The 20,877-nt window shown below is 47.2% G+C and overlaps 1 protein-coding gene across 1 annotated transcript in view; it reads left to right on the forward strand.

Moving 5' to 3' along the window:
- Positions 1 to 13,658: 13,658 nt before the first annotated feature.
- Positions 13,659 to 20,877, forward strand: part of SIM1 (SIM bHLH transcription factor 1) — a 63,371-nt gene continuing 56,152 nt past the window's right edge. Inside the window, exon 1 of the mRNA XM_036119350.2 lies at positions 13,659 to 13,833. Coding sequence (XP_035975243.1) covers positions 13,659 to 13,833 — 175 coding nt within the window. The remainder of the gene's footprint in view (positions 13,834 to 20,877) is intronic.

Here is a 20,877-nt window from a genome sequence, read left to right on the forward strand (position 1 = left end):
TTCACCATCATTAACCATTGGGGAGATGCAAATTAACAATATAAAGATATCAGACCTATCATAATGGCTAAAGTAGAACATAATGATAACACTCAGTGCTGACAAGGATCTGGAGAAACTGTATCACCCATACACTGTTGGTGGGAATGTAAAATAGTACATTTAATCTAGAAAACAGTTTGGCAGTTTCTTTTAAAACCTCAAAGTAGACATCCCACACAACTCAGCAATTGTATCCTTGACCATCTGTCCCTGAAAAATAAAAACATATAACTATAGGAAACAAACTGAGGGTTGCTGGAGGGGAGGTGGGTGGGGGATGGGGCACTGCGTGATGGGCATGAAGGAGGGCACTTGATGTAATGAGCACTGAGTGTTATATGCAACTGATGAATCACTAAATTCTACCCCAGAAAGTAGTAATACACTATATGTTAACTAAATTGAATTTAAATAAATAAGTAAAGTTAAAAAACAAAAAAAACCATGTAGTTACACAAAAAAATTATATGTAAATGGTCATAATGGCTTTATACATCTATCAAAAAAAAAAAACTGGAAGCCACCAAAACGCTCTTCAGCGGATGATTAAATAAACTATGGTACCTCCATACCACAGAATATTATTCAACAATAAAAAGGAATGAACTACAATGTATGTAACCACTTGGATGAACCTCAAGAGTCTTATGCTGAACAAAAGTGCCAATCTCAAAGGTTACATATTATATGATTCTCTGTATAAAACATTCTTGAAATAAAATAACAGAGACAAAAAGGTTAGTAGTTGCCAGGGTTTAGGGATGGGGCAGGGAGGACGGGGTAGGTGTGGCAGTAAAGGGTAGCGTGAGGAAGGCTTGTTGTGATGTTCTAGCTCTGTATCTTAATTATGGTGATGGTTACACTAAGCTATGAGCGTGATAAAACTGCATATAACTACACACGCGCGTGCACACACACACACACACACACGAGGGTATATATAACGGCAGAAGCCTGTGTAAATTCTGTGGATTGTACCAATGTTAATTTCCTGGCATCAGTATGTACTAAAGTTATACAAGATGTTAACACTGGATCAGGCTGCGTGACAAGCACACCAGACTTCCCTGTACGTTTCTTTGCAACTTCCTGTAAATCTGTAATTATTAAGAAAAGTTTCAAGAAGAAATCTGGGCTCACTGGTAAGCATCTCTTCTTTCCGCCAGAGATGCTTCTGCTCCCTTGATTTCATGGAGATGTTTGCCCCCTGGGTTACACTATTTTCTTTTTTTTTTTTCCTTTTTTTATTATGTTATGTTAATCACCATACATCACATCATTAGTTTTTGATGTAGCGTTCCATGATTCATTGTTTATTTTCAATACACTTTTTTACTTGGTCTTTTTCTAAAAGTTTGAATCACTTTTTAAGGGAAAGTCTGGATATTAATTGGGTGAACATTATCCCTGTGTGATTCTGGGGAAGCTACTCAGCTCTCTGTTCTTCAGCCTTCCCTCTGGAAACTTGGAGAAATATCATCTGTCTCCTTCCTCATAAAAATACTGAGCATTACAAATTCACAGAGGTTCCAATGAACTCCTTCTATGCTGAAATCATAGAGCAAGTGAGAATTGGGTGAGCCTCCCCTCTACTGAGTGCTTTCTACATCCTACTCACTGCACAGATGCTTCCAACACCCTGTCTCATTGGTCAGATTTCAGTTCATTCTAGAAAGATATGAAGGTCCTCTATAAGCTACAGCCTCACTGACCACTGGATTACTGGTAGCTAATAATATTATTAAATATTATGGACCTAGTGTGTTTATATTCTTCCTCAAATTTCCAATTAGTCAGGGACGCCTGGGTGGCTCAGTCGGTTAAGTATCTGCCTTCTGCTCAGGTCATGATCTCTGGGTCCTGGGATGGAGCCCCATGTCAGGCTTCCTGCTCAGCAGGGAGTCTGCTTCTCCTTCTCTCTCTGTGCTTCTCCCACTCCCGCTGATGCTCTTCCTTTCTCAGATAAATAAGTAAAATCTTTTTTAAAAATTTTACTTATTTGAAAAAGAGCAAGCAAGAGAGAGAGCACAAGTTGGTGGGGAAGGGAGAGGGAGAGGCCAGCTCCCCGCTGAGCAGGAAGCCAACCACAGGGCTCGATCCCAGGACCCTGGGATCATAACCTGAGTCAAAGGCAGACGCTTAACCTACTGAGCCACCCAGGTGCCCCAATAAATAAAATCTTTAAAAAAAATTTCCAATTAGTCAAAGCAAGTGTGATATTTCAAAACTTACTTTTTAAAAAAATGCATAAACTTATTAGTAAATACAGTTTTAAAATAAATACATTCAACTATCTTAAAGCATTTCCCCCAGAATTTGGTCAATAGATTTTTCAACCCATTTTGCTGCTGCATGTTGATGTCAATTTTTTTGTCAAATTCTCCCTTCCATGCGTCCCACCTGCACATGCTCCTCTCTTTCTTCATCCCACTCTCCCACTTTCCCTGGAACATGCCCCCACTAAACAAATTTGCTGTGTCACTTCCGGTCTCACAGTCCCCTGGGATAAAGCGTTACTTGCCGGTCACTTACTAACCACTGAAGCCCCTGCCTGATTATTTCCAATGCATCACGATAAATCTTCCTTGACGTGTGTCACACAAGACTACTACCCACAAGGAGGGAAGTGTGGGCAGGGTGAGCTCTCCACCGTGCCAGTTATGAAAAGGTACTGTCCCCGGGGAGGACACGGGACAGCGTGCTGGCTCAGTTCCAGTCCTGGCCTGCCCGGGCGTCACACAGCCTCCTAGCTGGACCACAGCTCTGGAGCAAGTTCGGGAGCACAAGCTGGGCTCCCCCACACCTCTACACTGACTCCATCACTGACTGTCAGTGTTTCTAAGAGCAATCTCTCTCTCTTTTTTTTTAACCATTTTTTTTTAAGATTATTTATTTATTTATTTGAGAGAGAGCGTGGGAGCTAGCACGAGGAGGGGGAGGGGCAGACTCCCTGCCGAGCAGGAGCCTGACATGGGGCTCCATCCCAGGACTCCAGGATCACGACCTGAGCCAAAGGCAGACGCTTGACTGAGCCACCCAGGTGCCCAAGATCAATCTCTTGACCTTTTGTGACACATTTCTCCCTGGGTCCCAGCAAAAATCATAAAACACTTCATCCTGAGGTTTTACCAACCCATCCTGTTCCGGGTTTCTTTTTCTGTCACCGGGACAGAGGTGCCAATACTCTTTGGGAGGTGAGCAGATCACTCAGCTCTAGGAAAAGCTCCGACTATTTTGGTTTTCTTTAATGAGGAAGGGGGCCCTCTGGCTGGTCTGTGACTCACGGCCCAACACGCCCGACCCGCCATCGGGGGCCTGATGCACGCATTCTCTTGAGCTGAATGAGAACATCGGACTCTGTGTGTCAATTAGCAGTGGGACACACTTTCCAGATTTTCTACACTATGTGAGACCAGCTCTGGACACTTCTCACTCGGTGTTCATCTCCGTCAACTAGTCTGAAAATTGGAACCCGGAACATGTGACAAATCACTGGCCACATCATGGTTGCAGGTGGTGACATATTGCTGTTGCTGCTTATTCATGAAACCGGAGGTTAAGACTCCGTGTCTGAGCTGTAAACTAGGGAAAACCCCACATAAAGCACCAGTGTTGGACAGAATATCACACAGACAATTTCCGACCAAAATGCCGGTTATTAGAAGTCATGTGGAGTCAGGAGTTGCCATGGAAGCCATTTGTTTCTAAACCAGCTCCTCCTGCTGGAATAGTTTCTGATTATCACGTCTTACGGTAGGAAGAGGGGCACAGGAAGAGAGAGGAAGCGAGGGGGAGCCATCTGATATCAAACCATGTGTTATAATTCTAATACACTCGAGCCCTAAAATGAGTAAGAAATTAAAATGTGTAAGGAGACTTAATATCAGCTTGAACACACACTTACGTTCCTGTCTGGTTTGGAGTGAAAAAAAAAAAAATCACATTGCCATCATGGTTTCGTTTCTGGGACTTGTGATTATTCAGGGAGAAGATACACAATGGCTTGTCAGATGACATTTATCTTCACAAACAAGTTATCAGATCTCCAGGAGTAAAAATAAATATCAAAGCAGATCTAAACCACCACAGGCTGCACATTTGCAGTACACTTGTTTTCTCCCATGTATCATTTTATTTAGATTCTTAACCAGACCATTACAGCTTTTCCTCCGGTGAAACGGCTGCCAGGAAGAATCTATCCCCTGTTTCCTCCGAGTTATTTGTTTAAATCATGAGAAGTGATTGGCTGGCCTATGTTAATGCTTGAGTTGTTTTTGTGGTAAAGTCCCCGTGTGTTTGTAGGTAAAACACAAAAACAGGTTGATCAAATATCAGCTTGGGACAACTGAATTTCAAAACATACAGAATCCATAAATTAACCACTATTTTAACATATGTACAATATAATTGATTATAATTAGTCAGGAGATCTGTTAGATGAAGACACATTAAAAATATATTTGCATATTTATCTTCTGTGTTTTGCATTAAAGAGTATTAAATGTTTCATGGGAGGAAAAAAAAATGTTGATAGATGATGCTAGGACCTTGACCCTGTATTTCTCCACCAGGGCTTCAAGAAACCCTCATCTTCATTAAGAGCCAAGTCCCAGCTTTTCCTCCTGCCCAAGGACCTTAACTCACTTCAGAGCCAAGAGGGTCCCACCTTCAAACGTTTCTGGACAATCCATAGGAGAGAAACTCAAAAGGCCCTCAGGGTATGAAAAGATGTTCAACCTCCATAATTAGAGAAAAACAAAAGTAGGCTGTTTTTTTTCACCTATCAGATTGGCCAAAAAAAAAAAAAAAGTTACAACGTGGTTCACTGTAAGGCTGGGAATCAGTCATCCTCATGCATTGCTGGTAGGAGTGTCAATTGGCACAACTCTTGTGGAGGGCAATTTGTCCCTATCTATTAGGAGTACCAATCTACGTGCCCTTGCTCTAGCAGCTCCACTTTTGGGGATCTGTCCCATGGTTGCGTTTGTACACAGGTAAATGATACCCGTGCAGTTTATTTATTGCTGCATTTTTTGCAAAAGCAATGATGGGAAACAACCTAAATGCCCTCAATGAGTGACAGGTTAAATAAATTACACGGATATATTCTTAAAATGGAATAGTGTACAGATGTTTAAGAAAGGAAGGATGAGGAAGCCGTTATGGAAAATGAAAATACCAAGGTGCAGAACAGTATATAAAAGATCAATCTTAATGTTTTCTTAAATATGCATAAACAATCTAGAAGATAATAAGAAACTAACGAGTTGCAGAGCAGCAGACACCGGCAGGTAGCCCAAAGGTGCACTTGCTTGGTTTGCATAGCATTTTAAAATTGGATTTCACTTAATAATCTGATATCCAAGTAACGATAGAAGTGAAGCTGGCTGGATGTTTAGAAATGGTGCTGATAACCTGTTTGCTTTTTCCACCCTGTTTTAGGGTACTACCTCGGACATAACTAAAGCAGGGTGGAAGGGCTCTGCAGTGGGAGCACTGATGAGCCAACCAGTTTCATACCAGGAGTAGAGGTATGGCTCATAGAGATAAATCCTTGTACCAAGGCTCTCGCTAGGTTTCCTAAAGAGGCTTAGGAGCCACGGCTGGGCAAAGGCACTCGAAACATCCTCATCCTCCCCGATGTGCCCAGGAACAGCACTGACTTACCCATTTGTCACAGTTGGCACAGTGCATCGCGCCCATGATAGTTTTAGAGGCTCATGGAATGTTTTAATTTTAATTTCTTTTACAATCAGAAAAAAGATAAATATGAGAATAAGGAATATATGATAATGAATTCAGCCTGAATGACACAGTTGTAAAATATAACCTTTAATTTTTTTATGGAGGAAAGGACCCATAAAAACATGACAGAAATGCCCAAGGGCTGACAAAGTCATAATGCCCTAACGAAGCCGTGCACAGGAGGGAGCCCTTGCCACTTGGGGGGAGGCCTAGACGTCACAGACCCAATGGGTACAGGCAGGGCCTCTTCCTCCAGGGACAGCCCCTCTGCACCAAGGCCACACACATCTTGGGCCCTTTATGTTTAAAGTACTCTGGCACAATTAGGGAACAGTTTCTGTGCCAAAAGGAGAACCAAAACTTATCTGCTATTTTTCCAATATGCCCTACTCCTGGTCGATTGACCCAAACCCTTTGGACTTCTTCTCTGTAGCCCAGCTAGAACCCTGGAACCCTGGAACCTTCTGGGGATGCCCTGAGCACTTCCCTGCCCTTCTGAGGCCAATCTCCCCACTGAAGTGTGGCCTGGTTGGGTTCCTGGGCCTCCTTTCCTTCATCCTGAGGCCCTTATCTCAGGATCTTTCCTAAGGAGGCATCCTAATGACCTATCTTCAGGGACCCTATCCTATCACAGCTATGAGCCTCACCCCCAGACCTCAAATAGACAGTCATATCATTTTATACCATATGCCCAAGGTCCTACTTGGTACAAGGCTATCACTTCAAATCTTTCCCTTCCAGTCTTCTCCAAAAACAAACTGAGAAAAAGCAGACTGAGGCAATGGTTCTCACCTGGGCACTTGTTAGAAGAGCAAATTACTGGGTCCCAGCCCATTTCTGCTGAATCATAAACTTTGAGAGTGGGGACCAGCAATCTGTGTTTTAACAGGCCCTCCGGCAATTCCCATGCAAGCTGAAGTCCCAAAACCACCCAGTTAGGAGCAAGGGTGGCCAGATTTTTGAGGGCAGATTTCCATGTCCCCAGGGCCCAGAGATGATGAGTGGCTGGACCGTGGGACTCACGAATGTGCCCCAAATGCCCGAGGCACTTGGTCCCCGGCCCAGGCGAGCGCAGAGGTACTTCCCGGGGATCCCCGGAGGACGTCAGGAGGAGGGTAGACGCAGGCAGCACTTACTCGAGACCCCAGACCTAGGGCCTGGAGACTCAGCGACTTCTGTGGGGCCGCGCCCCGGCCGAGTTAAGCCCGGGCGTCTCGGAACCGGCCCGCCACCCTCACTGAACCTTGGGAGGCGGCGCCCGCGTCCATCGCTCTGAGGTCGTTCTCATCCCTGCTCCTGCAGCTCTCAGAGCTGCTTTGTCTTTGGGCCACCCTCTCCCCTCCTACAATTTACGGAATGTCAACTCCAGAGTCCAACAGAGATTTCCAGTTTCTAAATCGGAGCGGGGTCCGAAAGTCCTTATTTTTAAAGCCACATTCGGCCACCACCTCCTCTCCCCCCCCCCCCCCAGGTGACCCTGAGGCTCGGCCCGGGCTGGAAGCCGGTCATTTGTGACAGATTAGCGAGATCAGTCTCACAAGAATACCTTACCCCCTCCTCCCAGGCAGTGCAGGGCTAGGGGGTCCTCTTTAGGCGCTCGCAGCATAGTCCCGGGGTTCATAGGTGCCAGGGAATAGACGCAAAGCTGGGGCTCAGAGAAGGGGAAAACTCTACAGAAGCCTAATTCAAAGGCTCTCAAAGCCAGAGGAGGGTGAATCACATGCTCTCTGGGTCCACCCAATTCTGATGCCCCTCACCCTTTTGGAGGCCACTGACCCCATTCCGTCCCCGTTCGGCCTCCCGCCTCACCCCCGCCCTCCCCGCCCCCTCCCCCCCACGCTGCATCTTGGCCGCCCGCTCTCCAGCCCCGGCCTGGCATGCGCTCCTGAAGTGCAAGGGAGCATATTTTGGCCTGAAAATCAGAAACCGATCTAGGAATCAAAGTGTCTTTCAACCCAAAGTCACAAACCAACGTTCATCTTCAGCTTTTGAACATTTTGGTCGTGCTCCTGTGCCCAGCTGTGGTGAAATATACACACACATCATCCCCAGCTAACAACAACAACAGTAGTGTAAAAAGTGCTGGCACCCTTAAGGCAGGCAGCCCCCTGCTCCTGTCCACAGAATGTGCATCATCAGAGTTTTCCAGCTGTTAATGTTTGAATAATCCATTTCTTTTAAAGTGGGCATAGTTTAAGAAATACTCTTGTTTCTCAGCGATCAACTCAAGATTCTATTAGACTATGGTTTCAAAACCTGAGTGGAAAATATTATCCAGAATACTTAGAAAAACTACATAAAATTCACCACTCTCATTTTTCAGGTTGGTGCCTTTCTTTCTTTCTTTCTTCCTTTCTTTTCTTCCTTTCTTCCTTCCTTCCTTTCTCTCTCTCTCTCTCTCCCTTACCTGACCTCCCTTCCCTCCTTTCCCTCCCTTCCTCCTTTCCTTCTCTTTCCTCTCTTTCTTTATTTCTCCTTTCCTTCTTCTTTTCTTTCTTTGTAAATGTGTATTCATTGAAGCTAATTTTTTGGACATTTCAATGGTCAATTCAGTTAGGCGACCTCAGAAGCAGTGTCTCAGAAAAGGGCTGTGTTGTTTTGCATAAAATCTTACACTTTCCAAAACGTCCTGATCAAACAAGTGATATATACCATAAGTTTTAGAAATATTAAATATGGCTATTTTTTGGAGGTTCCTTCTATTCTTTGTTTTCTAGCTGACTTGTCCCATCAGGTCGAAGTTGTAAGGGGCCCTTGTTTGCTTCTCAACATCAGAATGTCTAAATGTGATAATAAAATGAGGCTACAGCAGGATTCACTTACATACACCGAAGAAGAAAAGTGTTAGTATTTCCCTAGACATTAATATTCCCTAGATAAATTCTCCTTCTCAATGGTAGGGGGTGAACATCTGGATATAACTGAGATATTCAGGTGACTATCTTCAGATTTTGCATCTTGATTATAAATAAATGTATCATTCATCCTGACCTTGGCCAGTGAGCAAAATCCGTGCCTGTGTGCTTTGTACAAATGTGTATATGTGATGTGGAAGCGAATAAGAGTACATGTATGTGTTCCTAGCAGTCTGTAAAAATAAAACAAAAAAGTGTGTTATGGGAGCAAGGAAGGGGCGACAGAAACCACTCCAGTTTTGCTAAGATGCTGAAGCAGCTGGGCGCAGAGAGGAGTTACCAGAAGGCAAGATAGAAGTCCGTGCCTGGGCACGGTCAGCATCACAATGCGCCCAGGTCGGGGCCAGTACGCTGAAACCCAGCTCCGTAGTTTGCACTGGAATTCCGCTGGGCGTTCTGGTTCTTTCCCAACCCAGAGGTTTAGCTTCTCTAGTCTGGACTTTGCCTGCTGTTGGGAGGGGTCCGGCGGCCCTCGGAGGCCCCTTCCTCTTGGTTCCGGGAGCGCGCGGCGCGCGGGACTCCGCACGCACAGGCGCGTTGGTTCTCAGATCCGCCGCGGCGGGCGCGCCTTGCCCCCTAATCTAGAGCCTTGGGCGCCCGCACGTCGTGGTGTCCGAGCGGACTAAAAAGGAGGGCTCCATGCGGGCAGCATCTGGGGTCGCCTCCGTGGTAGAAGAGACGCCCGGGGGTTCAATTTTGCTGTTTGCCCTCCTTGACCGAGAAAAGGAGGAAGATATTTGTTTACAAAGAGGCCCCGGTTTCTTCCCGCATTAGGAAATCGTTCCGTGGTTGCGTAGACAGTGCCCCAGCGCCAGAGGTACTCGCACAAGGAGGCAGCGGCCTAGACGCCCATAGGATTCTTGTTTGGTGTTGCTGGGTCGCATGCGCCCATTTCTTTATTTTCCGGGGCTTTCCCCCTTACTTTTTGGCAAAGAAGTGGGTAGGACTGGCTTCTTAAACTCAAGAAATTATTTTAAAATTTCTCACGCTAGAGGCGAACGCAAATTCTCCGAACACGTGGGAGGCACCTGAGGTTCCGGTTCACGCCCCTCGCTGGCGCGATGCTCCTGCGGGGCCGGCGGGCGGGGTCGCCGGGAGGGTGCGAGGCCGGGTCCCCGCACCCGGGCGGGGGAGGGTATGCAGGAGCCGCATTCCGGCTTCAGCCTAGGTTCAAAGATTAGAAAAACAGGTGTTACGTCGCCATGCTAATTCACTCACTCGGTAAACGCGGCTCAGACAGTTGTGTGCGGAGGACTTAGCGAGGGGGCCGTCCCCACATGGCCGTGCATTCACTTTGTTTATTAAACATCTACTCGGTTCATCGACTACTGAGTTTCACTGGGACGCAGGAACAGCCCGCTGGGCCCCTCAGGACGTCATCTTTGGTGTGAAGACCTACCTACTCATTTTGCCCATTTTGCTTCTGAGAGGAAAATACTGCCTTTCTTCCGGTGAAACGCTCTATTGTATGGGGAGCGGGGCACCTCCTGACGCCCCAGGGTGTCTCTGCCGTGGGCAAGGGTTTCAGATCCTAATGAAGCACTAATACACCTGCACGTTGTTGAAGGAGAGGTAGGGTTTAAGTAACCAGTGACTTAACCGACATCCTTTCCAGAACATAGTCGGAATAGAAAACTGCTTAACTCTAAAGTGCCATTGCTGCGCCTGGCCCCTCCATTTACCCGTAAGATGTGTCCAGATTTTGGGGGGGGGGGAGAAGGGTCACAGAAGGTTTTTTTCACCCTTCCCAAACACACACCCTCTCTCTTTAAATGCAGTAGTTAACTTGATCTTATCTGGTCTTCCTGGAATGTCGTGTGTAAGAGAGCCACACTACATCGCTCTCAGTATTCTTACTCCTCTCTTGTTAGGAGTGTATCACTTGGAGGTCGGAACCCTCCCAGAGCCGGGTCTCTTAAGTGTCCACAGCCTCTGGGGAAATGACTCCTTCTAGATTGGAGCCTATCAGCTTGATTCCAGTTTTGAAACACCTGTAAAATCTATATGTTTCGTTTTGTCTTATTCTTTCTATCCAGACCGTTCACCTCTTCTTGCCAGGTGCTTCCCAGATGTGTAAATATCCCCAGAAAGCTCCCGTTGTCGTTCTGCGAGCTTACTGCCATTGGGCAGCAAGGAAGTTGCAGATGTCTGTATTTTTGAACACTCTTAAAGTTGTTCCGAATATCAGAGAAAATGGCACAACCCCTCTTCAGAGTATATGTTTTCTTGGCGGCAGTTACGGCCACAAAGGAGAGGATGAGTGCAACATCACTGGTGTTCTTACTGTCTTTTACCGCCGATGAAACAACTGCCTCCAAGTGCACCTCCAGGAGGAGAATGGTGGTCACCAGCTGCACCAAAAAACAAGCGGGGAATCGCCTTTGTAGGGAGTGATTCCAAGTAGTAGTAATTATTTGGGGGGGGGGGGCAAGTCAACTTTCCCCGTTGCTATCTGCTGTCTTTCCTCAGATGACAGAAGACAAGAGATTCAAATCAGAGGGTCTCTTAAATATAATTTGTCAGCGATAGTACTTACAAGCGTTTGTTTAAATGAGTCCTGTTGGGGAAACTGTGAATGTTGTAAATTTATTGATGCAGAATGTATCCTTTCGTAAGGAATATCACATTGGACTTGTGTTTCCTGAAACAAAACCCAACAACAACAACAAAAATCTTCGCTCACGTTTAAGATAACAGATTGTTGTGAGATATCTATCTATGTATCAACCACTCTACCTAACTCTATTTTGTGCTGAAATGTTCACCTCTTTTCCTCTAGAGTCCCCTATCTGCTCCCCATAGGACAACTCCACCGCTGAGCTTTCCACGGTGAACAAATCAGCCCCCAAACTCGAGCCATTTCGAAAAAGACTCTCCTCTTTGGGATTAAAGACAGGTATATATATCTTCTCTGGCGATGAATTCAGTGTCGCTGTGGTTTCAGAGAAACGTGAGAGAGAAAGCGCAACACTGGACCCGCGCAAGCAGTGGGCCCCGCGACTTGCCCCATGGGAATGGCTCGGCCGCCAGGTCGGCCTTTGGGCCGCTCGCGCCCGCAGTCTGGGCGACTCCAGCCTCGTCGCCAGGAACCCCAGCCCCCGGCCAGACTTCTGCGGCCTCAGGCCGCAGCCCGCCGCTTTCGGACGCGCCGGGCACAGCGGGGCCAGCTCTCGGGGCTGGGAGCACAGCCACTCGACCCCGGGGAGAGCGGGAAGCGAGGGTCCTGCACATCACCCGCGAGGCCCCTGGAGGCCGGGAGCAGCGGCGGGAGCACCCGTGCCCAGGGCTCGTCGGGAGCGCTGCAGCCACGCGGGTAGCAGAGCGAGCCCCGAGCAGGGGCGCGCAAGGGGTGGTGCGGGTCGTGCTCGCGTCACTCAGCCCGGCCGGCCAATGAGGGCCTCTCCCCGGGGCAAGCCGAGCCAATTGGAGGCGAGGAAGTTTGTGAGTGGCATTAAGGGAGGGCGGGAGAGAGGGAGCCCGGGAGTGAAGTTGAAGCTAAACCCGGTGAGCTATAAAGAAGTTACAGGGGGGCGTTTTCGGCTTCCAATTAGGAATAATACTGGCTTCGTAGCAACTACCGAGGAGGAGGATTCTAAAACCACCTCACCCGTGCCAAATCCTGCATCCCCCTCGTTCTCCCACGCACCCCTTCCCCAATTCATGACCAAGAAAAGAAAAGGGAGCCTGGGCGCTCTCTGCTCCTCTCTGCCGGTGGGAAGCCGAGAGGCCGGCGGAGTTGGATGGTAGGCATGAGTACAATTAAGCGGTGCGCGCCTCTGCACCCTTTGCCGCCAGCGGGGACTGAAGGTAGGTGAAGCGGAAGACACCTTGCGCCCGCCCAGAGGCACCCGCGGCTCTGCGGCGGAGGGGGAGAGGCCGGGACGCCTCCCACCTCCCCCCTCCCCATGCCTGCGAGGGGCTGTCGCGAGTGTGCCACCTGTTAACCTGGCGCTGCCGTGCCCGGCGTGTTGCCGCCCCCGCTGGGCAGGGAGAACCCTGGGTCGCCTTGGGAGTCCCGAGGGACTTGATGTGTAAGTGCCACTTTTTGAGGAATCCCTGAGACTTGAGACCCAAGTTAGAGAGGTAGCCAAATTCCAGATCTGCCCAAGTGGGGGGACTGAAAGGCGGCCTCGGCGCTGTGGAGGAATTCTGATTTGTGGAAACCTGCTTTCCTGGGACATGCGCTTGGCCTGGGCACAGGCACGGGGACCGGCGACTGAGGGTCTTCTAAGGGTCTTCAAAAATATGCATTTTGTTATTTGGGCAACTTCCCGGGGGGCTGGAGAATGTGGCTGGCATGGATGAGGGAATGGGAGCATTATTTGCAGGGGGCTCAGTCTCGCCCCTTCCTCCATATCTTAAACAAACAAACAAACAAACAAAAACACGGAGCCTGGAGAGGCGCGCTGAGGCGAGCTGAGGCCTTTTCCGGCCGTTTTTCGGAATTCGGGCGAGTGCATGAGTGATTGCGGAGCTGCAGATCTCTTACGCTCTGATGCTGTTGTCTTCACAGTGGCCTGAAAGAGTTGTCCGGCATTCCTGTTCTTCCCAAAGGGGCTCGGAGCCGCCTCAAACGCCGCGGGACTGAAGAGCAAACGTCGGGGATTATTATGTCGATTTTCTGGGGACCGGGGTTTGCCTCGCCGAACAGAAGAAAAGGCTGGCTTCTCAGGGGTCCCGCGGGCATTTGATACTCAGAGACGCCTAGGATTGTCCAGATTGCCGTGGATCAGCAACTTTCCTACATTCGCGTCCCCTATTTTTAAAGAAAATCATTTTCTGTTTGCTGCGTTGGTCTTTCACTGACATCAATACACTGAAGCAAAGACTTCGGTCTTTTCATTCCAAGTGTGCTTTATATTTTTGCCAAATGTGATCTCTAATTGAAAGTTTATTGTTGCTTTTGGATGAATCTGTGGAGTTTATGTTGTAAGAAGAAAGGGAGAACAAGACACAATGAAAGAGAAGTCCAAAAATGCTGCCCGGACTAGGAGGGAGAAGGAAAACAGTGAATTTTATGAACTGGCTAAATTACTGCCTTTGCCCTCGGCTATCACCTCGCAGCTGGACAAAGCATCCATAATCAGACTCACCACCAGCTATCTCAAAATGAGAGTAGTGTTCCCAGAAGGTAAGTGACTCTGCCCAGATGGGATTTCAAAGGCAGAAGGGGTAAAGGTTTGCCAGTGAGTGAGCCTACACCACTGAACAGAGGCGTACGCTCACACATACATACACACTCTCTGCAAAGGGAAGTTTAGCATGGCTGCTTGACTAAGGACCTCTCTGAACTTAGAATTCCTGTTGCCTTTTTGTGGCCCTTTCTACTTCCCCATTACTACTTTCTCTCCAGTCCATCGGATATGTTTGGTTGGGAAGCAGCCCAACAGTGCTTTTGTCAACACTTCAGATACTGAGCTCCACTGAAAGTACAAGTAATCCAAACATGACTTTCTTTTCTTTTCTTTTTTTTTTAATTCCTCTTGTTAGAATTGTATCTAGCAGAAGGCAGGAACATTGCCAAAGTCTTGTATTTTGCTACATATAGACAGACCCATGTACATGGAGCTAGCTAAGCTAGAAAATAATTTCTCTCCAAGTTTATAATTCTGCAGAAGAGAAGCAGGCATATTTATGAACAAATTTGTCCTGAATTTACCAGTCTCTTGACTGCTTATAGCAAATTTATTCTGAGTTTTTGAGACATTCACAGATTCTGAAACTAACTCTGGGGCTTCATGATTTGCAACTCTGAGTTTGATATTATCTCTGAGATAATAGGCTAGGACCCAAATACTTAAGGTTGACTCAAGAAGACTAGCCCGCGTGGAAAATATCTTCTAGGTGGCAGGTTGGCAAACGAGTCCTGGGAAAATTGTCTTTTAAGGCCTAGAATGAAGAACAGCTGAGCTGGTCATGATTTAAAACATGTATTTAGATTATCAAGATTCACTGTGTGAGGACAGAGCAGCTGTCAAAGAACACTGTCCTGTATAAAATCATTTATACTCACTAGGAAAAGGATACTTCTCTCTTCCATCTCCCCATCCTTTCCTTTACCCACATTCAAATAATATGTACAGATTTTTTTAAAGTATTTAAGATACATCTTTGCTAGAGGAGAGAGATTGGGGAATATAAAGGAGAGAATACTAAACAAACAAAAAATTCCAAGAGAAAGAACCCTGTTTATTTACAAACCAGAATGTCTTATTTGACCCACAGAGGTTTATGTTATTGTTGATTTTGGGTGTTTGGGGTCTGTTGTTTTCTTTTAAGGAAATAGGGGGAAGGAAATGGCCATTATTGGGCATGGAGTTTCACTTTGTTTGATCTTGACTAGAAGTTATTATCTGAATCAAAATCTTGCAAAACGTGTCGACAAATTAGCCAGGGGCACTAAAGGAAAACTTTCAAATTATAGTTCAATTTTACCCCAGAACTACAAGTAGTGTTATAGTTGCTTTGTCTTAAAGCAGTTCCTTGAACAATCTCAAATGACCCTGGAAACCACAGGAAGAGAGGAATCAAAACCTAAAGTTCCTGAAAAGTTAAAAAAAAAAGAAAGAAAGAAAGAAAGAAAAGAAAAGGGGGGAACTTATATATTAAAAAACCATATTTCCCATTCAAACTGTGCTGAGAAATGCTGGTGGGAAAAGTACTATTATGCTACACTGCCTTCTGTTTAAAAAAAAAGAGATTTCGTTGTCTTTTATACTGTCAGCGCCTACTTTATAAAAATAAAGCTATTGCGAACTCGGCTGGCCGCGCTGTTCCTAACAGGATTATTAGCAGTGATTTGTCAGCCCCTGCGGTCTCAGTGGGTTCCCTTTCTGCGTGATTTCTAGCGGGTCTCGTCAATTATCGGTGCCGATGTCGCTCGCTGTTTGATCAGAAGAAGCATATGGTGCTGCTTGTGGGGCTGCGAGTAATCGCGGGAGGAAAAGAATAGGGGATCGGCGTTCCCGGGCGGGCACAGAACGAGGGCTAGGAGCGCCCAGGGAGTTGCCGGGCCGGGGGCGCTGGTCTTTGTCGCGCAGACCCGGGCGGGCGCGGCCGGGAGGGTTGCGGGCTGGTTTTTTGTTGTTTTGGTTTTGTTTTCTAAGAGAGCAAGCTGTTTTAAATAAGTGCTAACTCCACAAATTATAAATCGCGTGGTAAATAGGAGGAACAGAAGGTAAACTCTCTTAGCCAACTTCTTATTTTTTTAAAGAGAGCACTGGCGAAGACCCCCCCCCCCACCGCCCCCTGGAGTCCCCTTGGTGGCCGGGCGGATCCCCTGTGGCTACTTTAACCACGACTGTGCTTTCTGCAGCCCCCTTCACTTTCCTCCGGAGCCCCGGGCCCCTCCCTCCTCTCCCTTCTCCGGTGGACGAGTGTGAGTTTATGGGGAGGAGGGGATGGACGATGTGTGAACTCTGGGCACATCATTTATTTCTCCAGCTACTGTTGAGCTCATAACTCACCCGCAGTCTCCACCCGGTGAGTTAGAAGGGTTATCCGAACAGCTGGCTCCTAGGGATGAGGTTTTAATTTTAAGGATAGATTAGCTTCAAAAACCCAAAACCCAGACAGCCTTTAAAACATTAAAGCCCTTTAAAATATTGAAGAGTAACAACAACACACACACACACACACAAACCCCAAAGAAAACAAAAAAACAAAAAACCCAACGTCTTTCAAAGGAGTGAAAAAACCACAAGCAGCAAAACCAGGCACAACCTGCAGAGGGTGCCAGATTTGGGTTCAGCTGTGGACTGAAGGCAGAGAGTAGACCAAACTGGGCCCATGACAGTAGGGGAAACTGGGCACTTTATGTGGAGGTGACCTTTTTTTAGTGATGAGAAATAGAATTTGAAGCTGTAGTTCATGTTTACACCTATCTTGATGCCATTCCAGCACATAGTAGGTCTTAAATTTTGTTCTAAGGATTGAGTAAAAGATAGCTATTTCATCATGGTAAGCATTCTGTCACATGTAACATATGGATTTTGCAAGGTATATAATCTAAAATAATTATAAATCTGATGACATCTTAGTTATAAGCACAAGGATGACTATAAAACTCCACTGTTTTGGCTCAGATTACATTTCATCTACAATACCCAGGTAATATCAAAAGGCTTAAATCAACAAACAGCAATCTTTCCATACTTACATTTGAAAAACATAAGAAAATACTTAAAATATAGCTAATTCCCCATCACTAAATATAGCTCCCCCCTCCCCCAGGTTCTGGTAGATTCCTGGTCTGGGGACAAACTTCAGTTTTTACTTATCTGAGCGGATAAAATTGAGCTGTTGAAAGAAAAATGAGAGAGAAAGAGAGATTGGGAACACAAGAACGGGATATGGGTGCATGGAATAATTAAGAATAAAGCATTAGATTGGAGACTTCATACTTAAAAAAACACAGGGAAGATTACTGTGAAATCATTAAAACTGCGTATCTCCCATTGGCAGCATATTCCATTCTAAAATAGCCTTGCAAAGAAAAAACTTGAGAAATGTATGAGTTTTTGGTGTTATCAAAGCTAGAAAGGCAGGATAAAAAAGAGAGATGGTGTGCCTTGTGTGCAAAATAAGACAAATTCAACTAAAAAGAAATATGTATTTGTTATCCAGATATAATACAGGTTTTAGCTGGGGGCGTAGTGGCTTGCTGAATAACCTTTGAAAGGATCAGACATGTTCTCAAATCTATAGCCATTGAGAATCTTGGTAACATCACACTACCATTTCATTGTCAAGATGTCCTGGGAAAATAAAAATAATCACAGAAATGATATTAGTCACTGTGCAGGAAAGCGAGTCTCTACAAAGGCTGGAAGGACAAGGATGATTAAACAAACCTCCACAGACCCTTTCTATAATATTCACCTCAAGATTGAAATCCTTAATCGCCTTGTATTTTTTTGAGGCCGAGAACTGAAAGAGAAAAAGAGGCCCCATTTCCCACGTGGATGGGTGATTTAAGGTTGTTTTTCTTGCTGCTCGGGGAAATGATTGAGCATTAGGTTTCCATGTTTATTTTCTTACAGAAGTTTTTCTCATTTAAAAGCCTTTAAGCCCAGTTTACGCTCCACGCTGGTTTTCTCTGTTTAATTCCAGTTTTGATGTTGACTTAAAATGTAGAGGGCAGAACTAAACTCCACACAGAGCATTTGCAAGGCAGATTTATGTGCTAGAAATTGTAGATTAGATCAATGAAAAAAATACTTTTTTTTTCTTTAAAGGGGACGGTCACTAATAAAAACAATAACAACAGCGAAATAGGGCATTATAAGCTATGGCGAGATGCTTTTAAGCAGGGTATAATCACACACCTGAAGCTAAAATCAGGCTAATTTTCCAGAGGACAAACATGATTTCTAGGGGAGTTATTTTTCAATCCTGGGGGAAATCTCGGCAGCTTGGAGATTTGCAGACGCAAATGTGGACACAATTCGAACCCATGGATTCTGGCTCTATGTCGGCCCAGGTATTTCTCAATAGAATGAAGTTTAGACCCAGCTAACACCTTATGATGTTAGCTGTCCACCCATTGCCGGTCTCTGATTCATGGAATTTTAAGTTTTGCGTGGGGAAGGAGAGCCCTCAAGTATTTAGCAAGGGGCCTGCTACTTAGTACTAAAACATAGCTGGAGAAGTGTGGAGCAAACTTTCTGCAGGTAGTCCCATTCTGGAGGCGGGTCCTGCGCGGAGTCGCTCGACCTCGGTGGCTCGGGCCAGACCCGAGACAGCGACCTTGTAGAAACCTCTACGGCCCTCTGGTACGTAACGAAGCACGCAGCTGGGAGAAGCCTGCTTGCTACCGCTCGCAGGCCAGGTCGGCCCGGCGAGGCCCATTCTGTCCCGGCCGCCGGTGGCCGCAGCCGAGAATGCGCCAGCTGGAGTCTCCGCACGGTCCAGCCCAGGTCTCTGCCCTCCAAGGTTCGAAGACGTCCCAGCGCGCCTGCCCCAAGCAGAGGCCGGGCGGGTGCGGGAGTGCTCCCTCTGTCATTCGTGCTGCCCGGGTCACCGCCCCAAGGACGGGCCGTTGTTTAAACCTTAAGTGGAGATCCCGCCCGAGCTGACAGTAGTGCGGCGGTCGAGTCCCCGCCGCCAAATGGAACACAAGCGGGATACGCCTGAACAGCGGGGCAGCCTTGTCCGCCCACCCGCGCCTGCCTTTGGGGCGATGGCATTGCACCTCCCGGCCACGTTTGAAGACGTGGAGCCCTGGGGCGACACCGCTTGACGTTTTTCAGCGTCACGCGTGCACTATTGTCAACCCCGCGTGCATTTCCGTCCCACAATTTAATTGGGGCAAGGCTGAACCCCGCCTGTCCTTGGTTCCTGCAGCTCCTGCTCTCTTCGCGGCGTTCTGACGCGGGAGGCCAGCTTCGCCGGCATTCTCGATCCTGACCTGGAAGCCCTAGCTCCAGGGCCAGGGCACAGCAAGGGTGCAGAGACAATCAATGCTGGGACCATCAGGCTCCACCCCAGATTTATAACTAATATTTGCAGATTCCCCGGGCGCGGCCAGGGGGTCTCAGAGGCGCGCAAGGGAGAGCAGGGCACACACCGCCACTGTGGAGTGCAGAACACACAGGGGAGTGCAGGACACACACTGTAGGGTTCAGGCTGCTGCGCGGCCGCGCACAGCTACCGTCGCCCTCTGGAGGTCGGCCACACCCGCCAGGTGGCCGGAGGGCGCCTCGAGCCGAGAGGGCCACGGCGCCCGATGCGTGGGGGTGGGTACTCCGAGCCGCGGGAAGCAGCCTTCTACCCAGTGACCGCTCCGGGCGCTCTGTCTTGTCTAAGGGCGCCCAATCTCCGTCCCTCTCTTCCCCAGAGAGCACAGCTTCTGAGGCCTCCGGAGCCCTCACAGGAAGACCGCTAGATTGCTGGACGGGGGTGGTGGAGGGAACCTAGATGGCTGACACAAGTCCCAACGGGACCCGAAGTTAGGAGCGCAGTCTCAGAGGGCTTTTCCCCACCGTAGTCACCAAATTGTGGTCAGATCCTGGGACAGCTCTTCCAGTCCCCTTCCCATCCCCATATTCCTAAAAGGTATATCGCGTTCTGTCAATCAGATGAAGCTTTCTGCGAACTACTATAAGGAGGACACATTTCTATTGAGATATAGTTTATTTATTAAAGGGAGGGGGGAAAGACAGTAGAACAAGCTCTTCTTTCTCCTCTTCCTGTCTGAGTGAAGGAGGTGATGATGCCAGGTCTGTAATCTATATTTTGTCAAGGGTATGAAATTCATTCCGAAGGAAAAGCTCGATCAATTTATTTTTGCTGCTTGTAATAACACAGCTGGATGATGCTTTGAGCTCACGCTAGACTGGGGCTCATCATTCATTCGCCAAGAACGGGCCTAAATTGTGCCTGTGGGATTAGGTCAATTTTAGTGGATCTACTTCGCCTCATTTGGTTACTAATTGGTTTCTTGTTTTATAAATCGAAATCTCATTTTCAGGAAATTACAAAACCCGTGCAGTCAGTCCATTGAGGTAATCCTTGGGTCAGGGGGTATTTAAATGGAAATGGCTCAACTGAGCACTGAGGGTAAGAGTGAAACTTCGCCCGGGTTTTCACATGAAATGTGAGCTAGCCCTTCAGATCCATAATAGATACATCCCTTCTAGTACTACTTATGTAAATATGATAAACCAGACTTTAAGGGTAGAGGGGGGCGGGGAGAAGCAAAATTTATCTGCTAAGGTTAATGTGGCATATCTTGGAAATCTTCCAAAATAGATTATGTTTTCCTTTGTCTTCGGCCACTTTAGCTGGGGAAAATCCTTTTGTCTAAAACCCGATTTAGTTATCGCCTCCCTCACAGAGCTCCTTTTCTCCTTTGCAAAACCCTGTTCCCTCGGCCTCACCGAATTACAAGAGAATCTTTAGATCTTGTTCCCACTGTAATCCTGCCGCAAAGGGAGCTGGTTTCCTCCTCATTTTAAACAGACAATCAAAGGATTTGTGAATTTTCTGCGGTAGGTCAAGTGCAGAAACGAAATCTCAGCTTACCCCCCTCGCCAACTGAAATTGGGTGCGGGAGCACGTCACCGCCTGCAGGAGGTGAGGGGGTCCGGGGAGAGGGGTCTCTGGCCCACTCCAGGATTTTCGGGAGGCCGAACCTTTGACCGGGGCTTCAGAAGGTGTCCTGGGAAGGCTGAAG

Source organism: Halichoerus grypus, chromosome 9, assembly GCF_964656455.1.
Source record: "Halichoerus grypus chromosome 9, mHalGry1.hap1.1, whole genome shotgun sequence".
Lineage (NCBI taxonomy): Eukaryota > Metazoa > Chordata > Mammalia > Carnivora > Phocidae > Halichoerus > Halichoerus grypus.